A 17,396-nucleotide genomic window follows, 5' to 3' on the forward strand; every position below is an offset into this window, starting at 1 on the left:
ATCTTTCAGGGGGATAAAAAAAACCCTGTGAAATTGACGATAATGGAAAAACGTTAAATTGATGCTGTGCCTTTGCAATTTGTTTTCTGCGCTTTCAAGACCGTAACCCCCGAGTTAAAGGCACAACACTGGTTATATTCCATACACCAGGCCGGGGTGGGAGTGGTGGGGGGGGGGGGGGGGGGGGGGTCTCTCTGAGCTGTTTGTTTTGCCCGAAGCTTTATTGAGCAAAGGTACATCACTCACATCGCCAGTTCCTACTCCTTGTAATAAGTTAAACATCTGCTCCCCTGAATTCAGGGTGGAACAGCTGGATAGGATTCTGTACCCCACACATACAATCTAAAAGAGGGGTATCTGCAACCTCTAACATTCCCCAACTGATCTTACTTTGCCGTCTATTCTAGCTGTAAAACGGCGAGGACGGTGTTGTCAAACGCAGGCGACAGAAACTCGAGACCTGGGCTCCAAACTGGTCAGAGTTCTGGTCGGTGGGCGAGAAGCGACAGTGTCAGCGCTTCCAGGCGGGGGGGCTGTTAGCATGAAGCTGTGAATCGCGTTGTATTGAATCCAAAGAGAATGGGGACGGTGGCCCCATGTTGAAGATTGCTACCTGTTGTATTTACAGTGAGGCTTAACCCGAGATGTTATTAAATCTTAAACCAGTATCCAATTATAAAGGGGTATTTTACAAGATAAATCAGTACCCGATGACACTGAACAGCGCTCTGATTTAGATATTTAAAAATCACGCTCTTGAGGTAATAAGATTCATGTATGTCATGTTATATTTTGTTTTTTAAAATCCCCTACTTAAACGACAATTAAGTTATGATATTGAGCATCATTCGGCATTGTAATCGCAAATTTGTGTGCTTGCATCTATGAATGTGTGTTTGTATCTATGTGTGGATATATCTCTGTCGCTATGTATGTGTTTGTATGTATGTGTGCATATATCTCTGTCGCTATGTATGTGTTTGTATGTATGTGTGCATATATCTCTGTTGCTGTGGATGTGTTTCTATGTATGTATGCATATACCTATGTCCCTGTGTATCTGTTTGTATCTATGTGGGCAGATATCTATGCCCCATGTGTGTGTGTTTGTATCTATGTGTGCCTATATCTGTGTCCCGATGTGTGTGTTTGCATCTCTTTCTCTGTATGCATAGATCTATGCGTGTGTATCAATGTGTGCAAATATATCCCTTTGCATGTGTGTTTGTATCAATGTGTGCATATACCTCTGTCCATGTGTGTTTGTATCTATGTGTGCATATATGTGTCCCTGTGTGTAAATGTTTGTATCTCTGTGTGCATATATCTGTGTTCCTGTGTGTCTGTATATATTTAGGTTTGTATCTATGTGTGCATATAGCTGTGTCCCTTTGTGTGTGTATGTGTGTATATGTTTGTATCTCTGTGTGAGATGTTCTTGTGTGTGCAATTGCTTGTATTTTAGTTTGCATATATCTGTATCCCTGTGTATGTGTATATGTTTGTGTGCAGCTATCAATATCCCTGTGTGTGTGTATATGTTTGTATCTCTGTGTGCATATATCTGTGTCCCTGGGTGTTTGTATGTTTGTATCTCTGTGTGTATAGATGTGTCCTTGTGTGTATATATTTGTATCTCTGTGTGCAAATATTTGTGCCTGTGTGTATATGTTTGTATCTTTGTGTGTATTTAGCTGTGTCTGTGTGTATATGATTGTATCTGTGTGCATATATCTGATTCTGTGTTTGTAATTCTGTGTGCATATATCTGTGCCCCTGTGTGTGTAAATGCTTGCATCTCTGTGCATGTATATCTGTGTATGTGTGTCTATGTTTGTATCTCTGTGTGCATATATTTGTGTCCCTGTATATATGTTTGTATCTACATGCATATATCTGTGTTCCTGTGTATGTGTCTGTGTATGTTCGTATCTCTGTGTGCATATTCCATGTCCCTGTGTGTGTATGTATATGTTTGTATCTCTCTGTACATGTATCTGTATCCCTATGTGCATGTGTTCTGTATGTGCATTTATCTGTGTCCCTGTGTGTATATGTTTGTATCTCTATGTGTGTTTATCTGCATCCCGGTGTGTGTGTATGTATATGTTTGAATCTCTGTGTGCATATATTTTGTATCTCCGTGTGCATATATCTGTGTTCTTGTGTGTATATATGTTTGCATCTCTGTACGCATCTATGTGTCTGTGTGTGTGTGTATGTTTGTATCTATGTATGCACGTGTCTGTGTCCCTGTGTGTATATGTTTGTACCCCTGTGTGCATATATCTGTGTCCGTGTGTGTGTATATTTGTATCTCTGTGTGCATATATCTGTGTTCCTGTGTGTGTGTGTATATTTGTATCTCTGAGGGCGGCATGTGGTGCAGTGGATAGCATTGAGACTGCGTCGCTGAGGACCCGGGTTCGAATCCCGGCCCTGGGTCACTGTCCATGTGGAGTTTGCACATTCTCCCCATGTCTGCATGGGTTTCACCCCCACAACCCAAAGATGTGCAGCTTAGGTAGACTGGCCACACTAAATTACCCCTTAATTGGAAAAAAAAAATTGGGTACTCTAAATTTATTAAAACGAATATTTGCATCTCTGTGTACATATATTTGTGTTCTTGTGTGTGTTTATATTTGTATCTCCGTGTGCATATATCTGTGTTCCTCTGTGTATATGTTTGCAGCACGGTAGCATTGTGGATAGCACAATTGCTTCACACTCCAGGATCCCAGGTTCGATTCCGGCTTGGGTCACTGTCTGTTCGGAGTCTGCACATCCTCCCTGTGTGTGCGTGGGTTTCCTCCGGGTGCTCCGGTTTCCTCCCACAGTCCAGAGATGTGCAGGTTAGGTAGATTGGCCATGATAAATTGCCCTTAGTGTCCAAAATTGCCCTCAGTGTTGAGTGGGGTTACTGGGTTATGGGGTTATGGGGATAGGGTGAAGGTGCTGACCTCGGGTAGGGTGTTCTTTCCAAGAGCCGGTGCAGACTCGATGGGCCGAGTGGCCTCCTTCTGCACTGTAAATTCTATGATAATCTCTGTGTTCATGAATGTGTGTGTGTGTTTGTATTTATCTATGCATGTATCTGTGTCCCTGTGTGTGTATATGTTTGTATCTCTGTGTGCGTATATCTGTGTCCGTCTGTGTGTGTATGTTTGTATCTCTGTGTGCATATATTTGTGTTCCTGTGTGTATATGTTTGCATCTCTGTGTGCATGTATGTGTCTGTGTGTGTGTGTATAAGAACATAAGAACTAGGAGCAGGAGTAGGCCATCTGGCCCTTCGAGCCTGCTCCGCCATTCAATGAGATCATGGCTGATATTTTGTGGACTCAGCTCCACTTTCCCACCCGTGTATGTTTGTATCTATGCGTGCACGTATCTGTGTCCCTGTATGTGTGTATGTTTTTATCTATGTGCATATATCTGTGTCCCTATGTGTGTATGTGTTTGTATCTACGTGCATGTATCTCTGTTCCTGTGTGTGTGTGTATGTTTGTATCTGTGTATACATCTACGTCCCTATGCGTGTGTGTATTTGAATGTCTCTGTGTATATGTATGTAGCTCTATGTGCATATATCTTATGTGTGTGCATGCTTGTATCTCTAAGTGCATATATATGTGTCCCTGTGCGTGTATATGTTTGTATCTGTGTGTGTGTATATATATATGTGTCCACGTGTGACATTTACATTTTACATCGAGACACGTTATTTGGACAGTCACTATTCTGACACCGGAGTCACCGCCGCCGCCCCCTAACACTCCTGAGATGCCAAAGGCCCTGAAATAAATGCTCACTGATCCCCAGGAGGCATTACTCCATCGTAGAAAATAAATATATTGGCTATCGGCCCCTCCAAGAACTTTCTAAATGCAAGAAGTAAGTTAAAAAGGCGAAAACGGTTAGTTTTTGTTGATAGCAGCCCTGACACGGAGGCAAAGTGAATTTCCTGACATTTGATGTGACTCCCAGATTAAGTTGCGGAACTGTTTGAAGAGGGAGACCTAGCTTTCTGCGATATCCTTACAGTTAAATGGACCCAAGTAACCCTCGTGGGAATTGTTTCCCAGAAATTATCCAGGCAGGAGACAGCTATAGAATGTGTTCCTCAGCACAAAAAATACATGTCAATATTTCATATGTTTTTCAATTAAAACAATCCAATAGGGCAGATAATACTTTTCAAAACAGCGAATCCCTTGTACCTTTACCCGATTTTGTAATTTCAGATATAAAAACAAGAACAAAACATGTTTTACTCCATTGTCAGGACTGCTTGTCGATCAGACACACACAGCTCAGCCATTGGCTTCGGGGAAGGGCGGGCTTTACCATATTTGGTCGTCATCGTTCAGCCTATTCCACTCCCACCCCTTCCAGAGACGCGACCCATTCTTGGAGGGGGGGGGGGGGCATGGCTTTTGTTACCCCCCACACCCCCTCCCCGGGATGAGATAGGGGTTGGTGGGGTCGCTCCGAGTGCCCGGTTGCAGACAGACAGGCAGGCAAGACAGAGGGAGGTGAATTCACACAGGGCAACCGGCTCCCATCACTCACTCCCTCCCCCCTCCTCCCCTCCCACCCTCGGCCACCCCACCAAGACCAACCCTCGTCTTCCCACCCCGAGAGATCAGAGAATTAGCATCACTCCCACACCTTCCCCCGCCCACTCCCCCCTCCTCCCCGGCACCCCTTCCCTTCCAAAAACAAAATCCCCGGCATTATTGAGAAGGGAAACCTCGCCAGCCAGCATTTCTCATTCATTTGCCGGGACTGGTAGACACGGCCGTTTGTGAATGCACACACACACACACACACACAGAGACACGCACACATACAGAGAGGCACACACACACTCACATAGAGACACACACACACACACAGAATAAACTTAGTGTTTCTAATTGGACGATGACACTTGGTGTTGGAAAGCCCGGGACCTCGACTTGATCTTGTGTGTGTGTGTGCCTCAGACCTCACCTGCTCCCCACAGCACCTCCCCCACCCCCTCACTCCCCTCCCCTTCCTTCTGACTCCCCTCCCGCCCCCCATTCTTTTTTGGGGGGAATATTTCACTTATCGGGATCACCAATCTCCAGTACACTTCTCTCTTTCTCTCTCCTTTATTTTCTCTGTCTCCCCCCCCCCCCCCCTCCCTCCCACGAACTGAGTGATTTCCCCCGTGTGAGTGTGTGTGTGTGAGAGAGAGAGAGAGGCAGGCGGAATCGCAGTTTAAAGATATTATCACAGGCGTTGCATTTGCATTTCTCTTGGAGGATACTTGACTTGAGCGAGAAAAAAAACTGCGTTTCAACATCTTCAACCGGTTCCTGGTGGCTTCTATTTTTTGACGGCAGCGAGAAGAGAGAGAGAGACACACACACATACAGAGGGAGGGTGAAAGAAAGCGTGTTTCCATGTTTGGGATTCAGGAGAATATACAGCGCAGCGCGGGCAGCATGAAGGAAGAGCCACTGGGAAGCGGGATCAATGCTGTCCGCTCCTGGATCCAAGGAGCCGGGATTATGGATGCGAACACGGCCGCTCAGAGGTAGGCAATGGGTTTATGTGAATTTTCCTTCACACAGACATTATTGTCTGTATGGGTTAACAGTACACACTGAGTGACCAAAGTCGATTTGGAACTCTTAACCAAAAGCTGTGTATGTTTTAAATCCTGACACATTTTAAACGTTCCATTTCATGTTACAATCATTGCCCGTCCCTGCTCTATGTTGTTTTTAAATCTTGCTGCACATGGGGTGAAATGACACAATTTGAGATACTGAGAATAGACAGTGATTTGATTTGTTTTTTACAATTGGTCCCTTCCCGTTATTCTGTTTTAACTGTGGCGCTAACTTTATTTCAACCGCCAAACTTAAAAGTGATGCATTTCACAATGAGAGACCCCAGACTTACTCCAAAACATCCCCAGAAGTTCCCTCGGTCACTCAAAGCATCTGGTCACCGTTGACACCGCAATACAACTCAATCCGAGTATGTCCTGAAGTCTTCCCTTCACTTTGGGATCTTTCATTTGTCCAATGGCATTGGCAAGTTTTTTTTTAAACTTCGGAGATTAAATGCGAGTTTTCTGCACGGTCAGGGAGAGAGAGTTGCTGTTGCTGTAAAAAAAATATTTGGACGCGCGTTTGCTTTTCCTGTTCCCCGACTCACCCTGCTCTTGTCTGCCCGCAGTGGAGTGGGCCTGGCCCGGGCTCATTTCGAGAAACAGCCGCCCTCCAACCTGCGCAAATCCAACTTCTTCCACTTCGTGCTGGCCCTCTACGATCGCCAAGGTCAGCCTGTGGAAATCGAGCGGACAGCCTTCGTGGGATTCGTGGAGAAAGAGAAAGTAAGTTTGGGAATCCATTCTCAGATAGAAAAGTTTGAAGGGACGGGGGCTGGGGGGGGGGGGGGGGGGGGGGGGTGTGCGGAAAGTTTATTCATGGGAAGGGGACAGCGCCTCAAGCAGCGCAGAGCCTATAAACTGTGTCTTGACCGGCGGCTGCATGTCAGCTATTAGTTAGACATTGGTTGGTACAAAACAGGGAAATCCTAACATATTGGGAATATTTTCTGATATAAGAACGCTTATGTGTGTCGATATATGCACAGACATGCTAAATAAACGATGCTTAACCGAGACAAACTATTCACATTAAAATGGGGGCGGACAACATTGTAAAATAATTTTGCCCAAAATTTCAGATTTAAAATAGAGTAAAATCTCCCAGGTTTTGGGCGAGTGGGTCCCTGACCCCATAGATCCATAAAACGATCCAGAGACCGGAATCTCGCGTGTTCGAAGCTCGATAACTGAAAACAAAACATGGATCTTAATTGATATTTGACTTTAGGTGGCAAGTTTTTTTAAATGCGCATCTTTTTAAAAACTTGTTTCAGGAAATAGGTGGGGAGAAGACCAATAACGGGATTCATTACAGATTACAGCTGCTCTACAGTAATGGTAAGTTGCCTGTTCTAGCCTTTGACAATTGCTGCTAACTTGGAGCTGCCTCTCTGGGATCTTTGTGTTGGGTGTGGGGGGGGGGGGGGGGGGGGGTGGACAGCGAAGGTCCCGCTCAGCCGCCGAGTAACTCGATTATTCCTCGGTTTCCTTCCAGTACATTGACCCGCTTGCGGGCGAGAAGATATAATTTCTTTGGAAACTTGGCGCTGTTTAAAAACGCCACACTTGCTCCCCGCCAAGCTCTCATACACATCTCACTCGCGCGTCCATCAGGACACTGGCACTAGTGTAACCGCTGTCTCCCCCCCCCCCCCCCCCCCCCCCCCAACATCTGTCGCTGCATTTTTGATTTCAGCATTTCTAAAGAAGCCGGAATCATTTCATTTGCCTGTGCCCCTAACCCCAAGTTTCGGCAGCAGTTGCATTGTCCATGCAACAGAGCCCGTCTTCAAGCAGCACTGCCCCTCTCTGTATCAATCACCGCCAACCCTCTCTGTGCAAACCCAGCACATTTCCAGCTCCATTCACTGCTTTGCCTTATTCTTGCGGATTGCTTCACAGTGTTCCCATTCTGAGTGCGGGGAGCAAGTGGGAACATAAACTAAAATCAGACTGCTGCTCCCAGTATTTCTAAAATAGCAGCGATGAGGGCCTTTTGGAGTGAATCTGACAGTCTTCGTTTAATATGTTGTCATATTCAGGGATCAGGACAGAGCAAGATCTGTACGTTCGGCTGATCGACTCAATGACGAAACAGGTAAGGTGATCTTTATTCCAGTGACTATCAGGACAATTTTGTTTAAAATCTTAGGAAAGCGTGTAAAAAGAATTGACAACGGTTTTAAATGTGCCCGGAGGGTTGAGATTGAGCTACAGGTCGTGGCGATACCGTTACTCCAGTCTAAATAAAATGCCGGGTTTATCCCCCCCATAACAGATAGACTTGCTCTTACACGGTCAAAGTCAAGGCAACTGCTCAGGGACAACAGCAGAACTTGATGTGTTTTGGGGAAGTCAGTGAGAGAGGTTTTGGGGAAGTTGCCTCATGTGTCCGACTCAAAACAGACAACACATGCAAAATAAAAAGTTTTCTAACCCCCCCAGTAGGGTAAAGTGGGATGTGAGGGGGTGTGGTGAATGATTAGCTGGGGAGGGAGGGTGGGGAGATCTCCAATGGATTAGGATCGAGAGAGAAATCGATCTGACATGAAGGGAGCGCTCCGAAGGGGCCCCAACAATTTCCAAAGTGTCGTGGCGGGAGTTGCTACAATTTAAACGTGTCAATATTTCAGAGTGTGGGAGACTGAGAGCTTTTTATTTTCGTATTTATCCAGATCCACCCCCCCCCCCCTAATTCCACTTCACTTTTATTCACTCCGCTTTTATTAATTTCACTTTTTGTTTTATTCACGGGAAATTGGGTTCAAAGCGTGAACAGCCGACTCTGCCAACACACTGGACAAGTTATCCATTTTTACACCAGGCTCCGATCAGATTTATTTGCGTGGTTAGCTAGGTTTCGCTAGGTTAGCTGGCTCTCTCGTCATCGCCAACAACTCTCATGCAGGACTAAATATTCCAGTTTGTTATAAATCACGACTCCGTCCAGCTTTAGGCGAGCAGCAACTCTAAATACAAAATCGCTCAACTTTAGATTCATATTAGTCAATACACAGCATTTTGTCCGTTATTTGAGTCACACGTACCCCTTGAATTTAAATTTAATTTCGTGTTTATTGGTGGTAAAATAATTATGCTCTTGTGTGTCCTCATGGTTTAAGATCAGGGGCTGTCACTATGTCCCCGCACACACTCACTCTCCCTCCCTCCACCAGACATTCACCACTTCGCGCGCTGGAACCTGCAGTCTATTTCCACATGTTCATTTCAGTCTCTTCCCGCTTCTTCGGTCTCCTGGAGTCTTTAGTCAATTTCAAGGCGGCTGCAAACGGACATAATTTTACATCGAGAAAAATATTAATTTTGAAATGCACAAACATTATATGTGTGTTTGTGTAAAATCTTCACCCTCCCTTCTCGGCCACGTTTGGTTCTTAATGTACCCCGCTTCCTGCTCCAGCCAAATCAACAGGCAACTCTTGTTTTGAAAATATCTCCGCAGTTCTTTTGATATTCTTTCTGAACGCGATTTCCTGCTATTGAGTTGTGCCAGACCAGGTCAGAGAGAGAGGCGCATCTGGAATCAGAGAGAGAATTCCTAATTTCAGCTCTGCAATGTTGATCCACGTTCAAACAAACCCGCATTTTAACAAGTTCAAAAATATACATCAGACCTTTGTTAACATAATCAATGCGCCATTAATCACGATGCTAACAGCAGTTCCGTGGCGTGCGTTTATCTGTGCAATATATATCCTCAGATATAGTTATAACCTTTGCGGGAAAGCCAAATTAACTCGAGTTAACTTTTTTTAACGATGTGGCCACGACGCTCTCAAAATAGCTTGTTGTTCTTGCAATTATTTCCCCTCTGGACTACATGCAGTCCGTTGATTTTATAAACCAAACGCCCTCCCAACACACACAAAACGGGGTGCCCTGAGGTTGATGATATATATTTGGATTGTTTGGAGGACATCCCTTGATGGCTGGGATTTGTCCAGAATGAAAGGAACGGGAAATGCTCCCCATTAAAATCACTGTGATTCCTGAGAGTCCGTTTTATTTCCTAGAAGGGCCGAGGACATGGTTGGGTCCTGCGGCTGTGCTTGACCTCCTGAATCTGATTATCTGAATCCATCAAACTTCTAATGTGACCATATATAATGTTTATTTTTTTTTTACATGTTTAGCTCTGTTTCAAACACCCAGACACAGCATCAATTCTAAAACATCGCAGGGGTTTGTACCTTACAACCTACATAAATCTAGTCAGATGGAATATTATTCTAAATGTCTGATCGCATGCTCTCCCCGCATGTGTAATAGAAGAATAATTATCTGCATGCATTAAAAATGAATGAAGTTTTAAAAATCCCAGATAGCACTTCGATCAAACACATCGCTTTCAAGGGATTCTTATTCCTACTGCTAGATTTAATACTTTTTTTTGTTAAATCATTTATTAATATATTGCTTTTATAGTGTATTCATTTTATATATGTGGAAAAAAAACACGAGGAATGCCGATGAGTTCTCTGTTTTCCTGATTTTCTCTCTCGCCTCTGTTGTTGGCTTCTCCTGTGTGTCTACCAGGGAACGAGGTTAAGCTTTCACACAGAAAATAGAGCTGGCGGAAACAACAATAAACACATGGGAGCAGTTGGGGTGACATACTGAACGGCGCTCACCATCTGTCCGCAAACATCTCTCCAAATCTGCTGCCCCATTCCTTCTCCGCACAGCTTTGTCTCCGGGCCACAGTCTGCACAACCCCCCCCCCCCCACCCTCCAAACCCCACACCTCTCACCCCAGCCTCGACTCACTGCGATGACCAGCTATCCCAGTGATATTCTCCCCCCCCCCCTCCCCCACCGCACACTTATCCCTTCTCGATTGTGTATTTTTACATCATATTAACCTGCATTCTGATGGGGGGGGGGGGGGGGGGGTACATTAAACACACCGCCACACGCTGTATCCTTTATCTGGGCAATGAATAGTGAGACATACCTTGTGGAGGGACATCTTTTTTTTCAAATGTGGAAATTAACATGAAATTAGCCAACCGTGTAATGAGCATTGTATATTGGATTTCCATTCTGGTCCATTATTTATAGTGGTGTAAGTAATATCGAAAATGTACCAGGTTGCACAGAGTCACAGGATCATTGTGAGTGCAAAGACCAGGAATTATACAGTAATTATCCAGAGTTACAGTGAGTTCACCTAGTGTCTAAATTCAGAATTTGATAACTGTAGCAGTTAACCTGACATAACAATTTGTGTCGAAGTTATTTTACACTTTGTTTCCTCTAGAAGTCAGATCATCCCTCTCTCTCTCTCTCTCCATCTCTCTCTCTCTGTTGGCACCTATGTAACTGCCCCTCTTCATGCTTTTAGAAATGCAGACCTATGCCCTATTGTGTGTCACCCTTCACCTTTTACAACGCGTGTTCACGATGCAACAACCCTAGTTGAAGTGACAGTGAGGGTTTTCCTTCAGCGTGGAATTGCTGCACCCCCTTATGTAGTGAGTGACCAGCGGGGGGAGTGGAGCATTTTGATTGGCATCGGAGGCAGAGGAGTAATATGTCCATTCGGAAGTTGCGATATAATTGGCCAAGTCTTTGGAGCAATTGATAATCATAGCTGCGCCAAAGAGAATGACAATGTTGCTGCCAACTTTTACAAAATAGGTAGTGCCTACTTTTTTAAAAACTATGTAACCCCCCCCCCCCCCCCCCCCCGCCGCCGCCCACCCCCAGCTCTGTAAGATCGTCATATCTGAAGTATACCGATGAGAGTGGAAAAGACTGACATTGAGGTACATGTATACTTTTGCAGCACCGCCTCCCGGGCCCCATCTGGGCTCCATTCCCCTCCATCCCTCCAATAACTGTTGGCACGTGGTCTCTCAGTTTCAACCAACAAAACACAACACCTTCTCTTGCCAGCAAAACAAAAATAAACTGTTATCCAAACGTTGAAGAAAAAATACTTCCACGATTAATATTGATGAAGTGACCATGTGAAGAGAGTATGCTGAGGTCTAAGGAAGTCCCAGAGTTTAAATGTCACATGATGTTTTTATTTTAAATTGCCAGCACGCTTTAATGATTCTGACTGAAATTCAGCTAAAGCAGATTTGGAGGTGTGAACTGAGGTTATAGGTAAACACGGAGTCAACAAACGGTAATACCGACCGTTAACGCATAAAAAATACCCCAGGGGAACGAGAACAGTGAAAGGTGAATTACAGATTAACAAAGTCGTTCAATTTGTTCTGTTTTTTGGGGGGGCTGCCATTTAGATAGCATGTACTTGTAAACTGCACCCTTTGGAGCAATGCGATTATTATACTTCAATGGATTTGTACCAGTCAGTGTAAAATACTGTAACATTCCCTCTGACGGTCAACGATTTGATTTGGGAAACGTTGTACTTCGGTATCGATGGAACTTGAACATCTTGGTTATATATAAGATCCGTGTGTCAATATGACAGTATAATAGCTATATTACTGAATAGAGGAGTTTGATAATCCAGACAACGTGAGTTCAAATCCTGCTAGGCAACATCACAACATGAATTCAGTTGTTTAAAAAAAATCTGTTATAAATCCCTTATGCAGTCTGGCCGATATGGGACTCCAATCCCTCAGCAACGTGATTGATTCTTAAATACTTTCCGAAGCAACCTAGCAAGCCACGCAAATTGGGAGGACAATTAGCGACAGATAGATAAATGCCAACTTGAGCAGTGATGCTCAAATTCTGACATTGAAGAACAACAACAACAAAATAATCTGCTGGGAAAATGAGTGTGGAGGCGAATCGGGGCTTGAGAGTTCAAATGTTTTCTTTCTGTCCCAGGCTATCGTGTATGAGGGGCAGGACAAGAATCCAGAAATGTGTCGAGTCCTTCTCACGCATGAGATCATGTGCAGGTAAGGAAGTTCAGAGCTGTCCCAAATGATATTTGACCATGCCTGCTTGTGTAAGAACAATATAGTGAGTTTAATTGTTGTTACCACCACCCACTCCATCCCCCAGGTTACAAACTTCAGTTATAATCTCAGACGTAGGTTTTGCTGTTGTGCTCATTAAACTTGAAGTGTTCTCAACTCTGGACAAGCCACGGTGTAGCCAAAGCCATTTCTAGAAGAAGGACTTCCAAAAGTACAATTGCAGTATCTGAAATGAGCTTCAAAACTATTTGTGGTCTTCTTTTAAAAAATTGTATGCGTTAGTTTGACCGGTGGTTTATGTCCAGTATGTCGCATTGACGTGTATTGTATTGTACAGGAAGCATGCACTTTAATTATCCCAGTACATGGAAGATCATAGTCACATATTTTGAACATAGAAATACATTTGTACAAAACAGGAATCTCTAATTTTTCTCCCTATCCAGTCCCAACCGATTTCCTCCTTGTGCCACGCAGTTTCCCGGAACCTCCGAGATCCCCTGTCTCTCAACCATGTGTTAGCCAGGACAGTGATTGTGGGCAGGCCATTTGAAAGTGTGTGTCTGTGGGAGGGGGGTACTTAAATAAATTTATTACACACACGAGCTGAGCTGAGTATGATTCTAAGCTCGTCTATTATCCTGACGCATACACTTTCGAGCAGGAGTCACGAAACATTGGTCAGGGCCAGGAAACCTGGCTACTATTTCCCCTCCTTAACCTTCGGGGCACTGAGGCCAATTTCTCCTGTCGCCCTAGCTAACTGGGAACAGACCAGGAGTTTGAGTGGGGACCTTCTGGTCTTGATTTCACTGTTTGGCTTGGAAGATTTGCGAGATTTGACAAATTATTCCAACTGCCTAAATGACATTTATCTCATTATAACAAATTCAGGGATTAAAAAACCTCCCATTATAATAAATGTTTCCCAAGCTCCCAGCTGGACTGCATTACAGCCTGTGGTGTCCAAAGCCCAGTTAAGACAAACTTTGCTGCAAGAGCAAGTGATTTATTTCAGGCTCCTTCCATAGTATCATTCTCCGAAGCTTTCAGCTGCCTTAACAACAACTGCACAGCTGTAATTATTTTAGCAGGCACAGGAAGTGGACAATACAGTCAAAAAAAAAATTCCCATATGTGGTTCCAACACAGACGTAAGTGTCGGAAAACCGCAGCAGTCTGTTTTGAAGGAATGTCGTCGAGAAAGCAACTCAGAATCTCAGTAACACGACCTTTCTCCACCCCCCCCCCCCCCCCAATTCCACACACCCCTGTTCATTTTGTAGGAAGAGCTATTAAGAACCTGTAATGGTAAGATTTGGCTATGGAGGCTGAAAGCAGCTGGCGGCGCTAACTAAAAATGGTCTTGATGTAGTCACAACACAGCGAGGAGCTTGTCCTAGAAATTGTCCTTGTTCCAAGTTCCAAACTATGTCATTTAAAGGAGAAGCACATGTTTTGCACTTGACAATGCTGCGTGAATATGTCTTAAAAGTTATTCCCACGGCGAATTTATTTTTGAAATGCAGCCACTAATGTTATGTAATTTAATTTAATTTGGAAAATACCTACCCCTTTATCACAGCGGGTAAGGGTACCATATGGTTCAACATACAGAAAGATCTCCATTTCAATCCCTGGTCCAGGCCGGAGCTAGCGCCCCTCCCCCGGCAGCACTCCGGGCTGCTGTAACTGGCCTCTGGTTTCGAGGGCAGGAAAGCTGGACAATGCTCCTAACTCCCGATTGCAGTCCAGTAATCAACCCTCTTAGCTGAGAAGTGTGTGAACATGGGTGCTGGGTGAAGACTGATTCAGCCTTGATTGCAGCTTGACGCCCAGAGGCTAATAGCCCATAGGTATTCTGTGGAGGTATTGCAAGGCTGCCAGCAATTGTCGAGTTGAACCTTCCAGCCCTGCAACTTTCAGGAGAGGAGGAGTAAAAATCACAAGCCTCTTAACATCCGGTGAATTCATTTCATTTGGACACTAGTTTCAAGTAATATAGTGTGTACGTGCAAGTCGACGTTATGCTTAACAATTGTTTTATAGTTACCTGCTTCCATAACACAAGTAGTAAAATTGTAATTTAAATCATTATATTTGACAGGCACAGAGTAACCCTACTGACCCATTTGTTAAAGTCATTAATGGGTGCTTATGAATAATAAATGCTCAAATGGACCCATAATACTGCTTCTTGATAACCAAACAGGGAATGTCTCTTAACTTGTAACATTTTAGTTGCATATTGCTGCATTATAGACTCAGCCTTAGATTAACAAGTGCATAAATGGAGCGAAAGCACATTTACTGCTTCTGGGAACCATTTTATTCCCGTTCACTGGTGTACACTGTACATCTCCAAGTTGCTTTCTGTGAGGTCTAAAAGACCCATCACTGCAATGGTCTTCCATGCAGACCACTGTGCCTATAATCAGATAGAAAACAGAGGAAAATTGGAGAAAATAACAATTTGAACAACAGTTCTGATATTAGGAACAGTCATTAATAAAAGTATTTTAAAAGCAGTTCTGTAGCTTTTAAAATTAGGAGCTTAATAACAATAATACAAAATATTGGGGAAGGAACCAACACCATCATAAATAACTAGCATCAGATGCAATTACCCAATCAAGCATCCAAGCCTATAAAGCTATCAATATATACTATCACAACTTGTTGTGGTGTCTAGTACTGGCTCCAGAAACTAAGCTATTGTCTATCAATTTGAAAAGTTGTTTTATTCCCTTAATGTTCATTAATATGCAACAATCTAATACTACCTAGTTGTTCTCTATACTATTTTGGGTTGAACCGATTAGTTGTTCTTTATATTGAGTAATAATGAGGATCAATAGTGCTAACCTGGTAAATGGGCAAATTGTTCCATTAAGTGAGTTAAACACTATTAAGTTTATATAATGGAAATTACCTATAATCATGGAAAAATTGCTAATTGGGAGACCAGCAGCAATAAAGTACCTTAGTAGAGAACAAAATAACTTGCCTTTATAAAATGTGTTATTATATTCTAAAAGGCAGTTCTTTACAATCAACAAATTACTTCTGAAGTGAAGTAACTTGTTACATATACAGACAGGGAATCAGTTTGCGCACAGTAAAGCCATACAAACTTCAATGAGATGAGATGCCCAGTTAGTATGGACATGGAACTGTTGTTTGCAGGTGTATTGTTAGCATTGGTACTGGAGAAGTCGTTGCTCATCAAGCAGTGCAATGGGATCTTTCGCACCCTTGATAACAGACAGATGGTAGTCTTGATCTAATAGTCTACTAAAATATAGGCACATCCTGCGACACTCCTTCAGCACATCACTGAAGTTTCAGGTTGGGTCAGCTGTGATGTGAAAAAATACCCCTAGGTTCATCAAAGGGTGGAATTGGGTGACAAGAATAGTTAGGGGAGAGAGAAGCATTTTACACAAATATAGTTTTGAGGAAGGTTTTAAGAACAGGAAGAGAAGTTATGGGACAAGTGGGGTGGGGTGGAGAAACTTCAGAAATCAGGGCTGTTAAAATGGAGGCTTTTGCACTGACAGTGAGATGGGAGGGAAATTGGGGATTCGGATATTGGGGGATCAAGGGGCACAGGCTGAACCAAATGGGTGGAGGATGCCATCATAGCATTAGAGAGGAATAACGCTGTAGAGAGATTTCACATGACATTCTCTGTCCAGTATTTTAACAGCGGAGTTAACCCATTTAAAATAAATAGGTCAATGTCTCAGTTAAAATAGCAGGGAGTAGGCTTCAAAGCATTTATTACAGTAATGCAGTCCCTCTTTTTTTGCATGGGACCTCTTGTTCTAATTGGATACTGGATATAAAAGAACAAAAATAATTGGGAAATAAGTGCATAAATAAGTGGATAAATGCACTGCCTGCCATGGTGTTGAGCCACGGTGATCAAACAACCCTACATGCTGAGTTAGCTGGCCCAAGGCAGGATAGAAGCTGAGTGTGTTCCTATCAACCTAAATATCCTTGTACTAAGAGGGGCACAAAATATTTAAACCTGGGTGCCCACTGACCTCCTGATGGAGAACACATGTGAAAATGAATGTGTATGGCGGGGGTGGGTGGGGGGGGGGGGGGGGAGTATTTGCATGTGTGTGCCTATATGTGTGTGTGTGTAGGTGGCATGTATTGAGTGTCTGGATGTAGGGTGCCTATGGAAGTGTGCACGCAATTGTGTACATTGGCTGAGGACAGATTCAACTTAACTGATGGTCCCAATGGCTCTGGAGCTTGCCTGATGCTCATGGAATGCCTCATCTGAATGGGTGTTGGAAGCAGAGGCAGTCGTAAGTCTCGAAAGGGAATTGGACATATAATTGGAAAAGAAACAGATTTAGGTCTGTGAGGACAAAGCACAGGCATGATTGGCCAAATGGTCTCCAAATGGACCTGTACGATTCTGTGAGCAATGACAACTGTAAACTCGCATTAAAGTGTGTGTGTGATGCTGCCCCTGAGATATTGAGCATACTTTGCAGCATAAACACTGAGTTGGCACGCGGGTGCTAAATTTCTGGAATCTAATCTAAAAGTGGCTCATGCATTGACTCTCCATGGAGAGTCTGAACCAACTGAACCAAATTTCAGTAAGGCTACAGGAGAGGAGGAGAGTAAACTGGGGACATAGTGAACAAAGAAACAAGAGAAAACAAGACCTTTGTGTTGCTGCTGCTATTATTATTTAGATTTGCAGTTGTTCAACAAATAGGTGCCCCCCCCCCCCCCCTTCTGCTTCTCAAAAGGTAGCTACTGTGACAACTGGAACATCTTTC

At 43.7% G+C, this 17,396-nt stretch overlaps 1 protein-coding gene across 5 annotated transcripts in view; it reads left to right on the forward strand.

The window, feature by feature from the left end:
* Positions 1–4,524: 4,524 nt before the first annotated feature.
* ebf1a (EBF transcription factor 1a) overlaps positions 4,525–17,396 on the forward strand; it is a 489,857-nt gene continuing 476,985 nt past the window's right edge. For 2 of the 5 annotated variants that reach the window (XM_038795284.1, XM_038795286.1), the window contains exons 1-5: positions 4,525–5,569; positions 6,220–6,376; positions 6,928–6,991; positions 7,696–7,751; positions 12,491–12,564. In XM_038795284.1, the coding sequence (XP_038651212.1) occupies positions 5,436–5,569; positions 6,220–6,376; positions 6,928–6,991; positions 7,696–7,751; positions 12,491–12,564 (485 nt within the window). In that variant the 5' untranslated portion in view covers positions 4,525–5,435. The remainder of the gene's footprint in view (positions 5,570–6,219; positions 6,377–6,927; positions 6,992–7,695; positions 7,752–12,490; positions 12,565–17,396) is intronic. The other 3 variants (XM_038795285.1, XM_038795282.1, XM_038795283.1) reach the window with 3 other exon arrangements.

Source organism: Scyliorhinus canicula, chromosome 4, assembly GCF_902713615.1.
Source record: "Scyliorhinus canicula chromosome 4, sScyCan1.1, whole genome shotgun sequence".
In the NCBI taxonomy this organism is placed as follows: domain Eukaryota; kingdom Metazoa; phylum Chordata; class Chondrichthyes; order Carcharhiniformes; family Scyliorhinidae; genus Scyliorhinus; species Scyliorhinus canicula.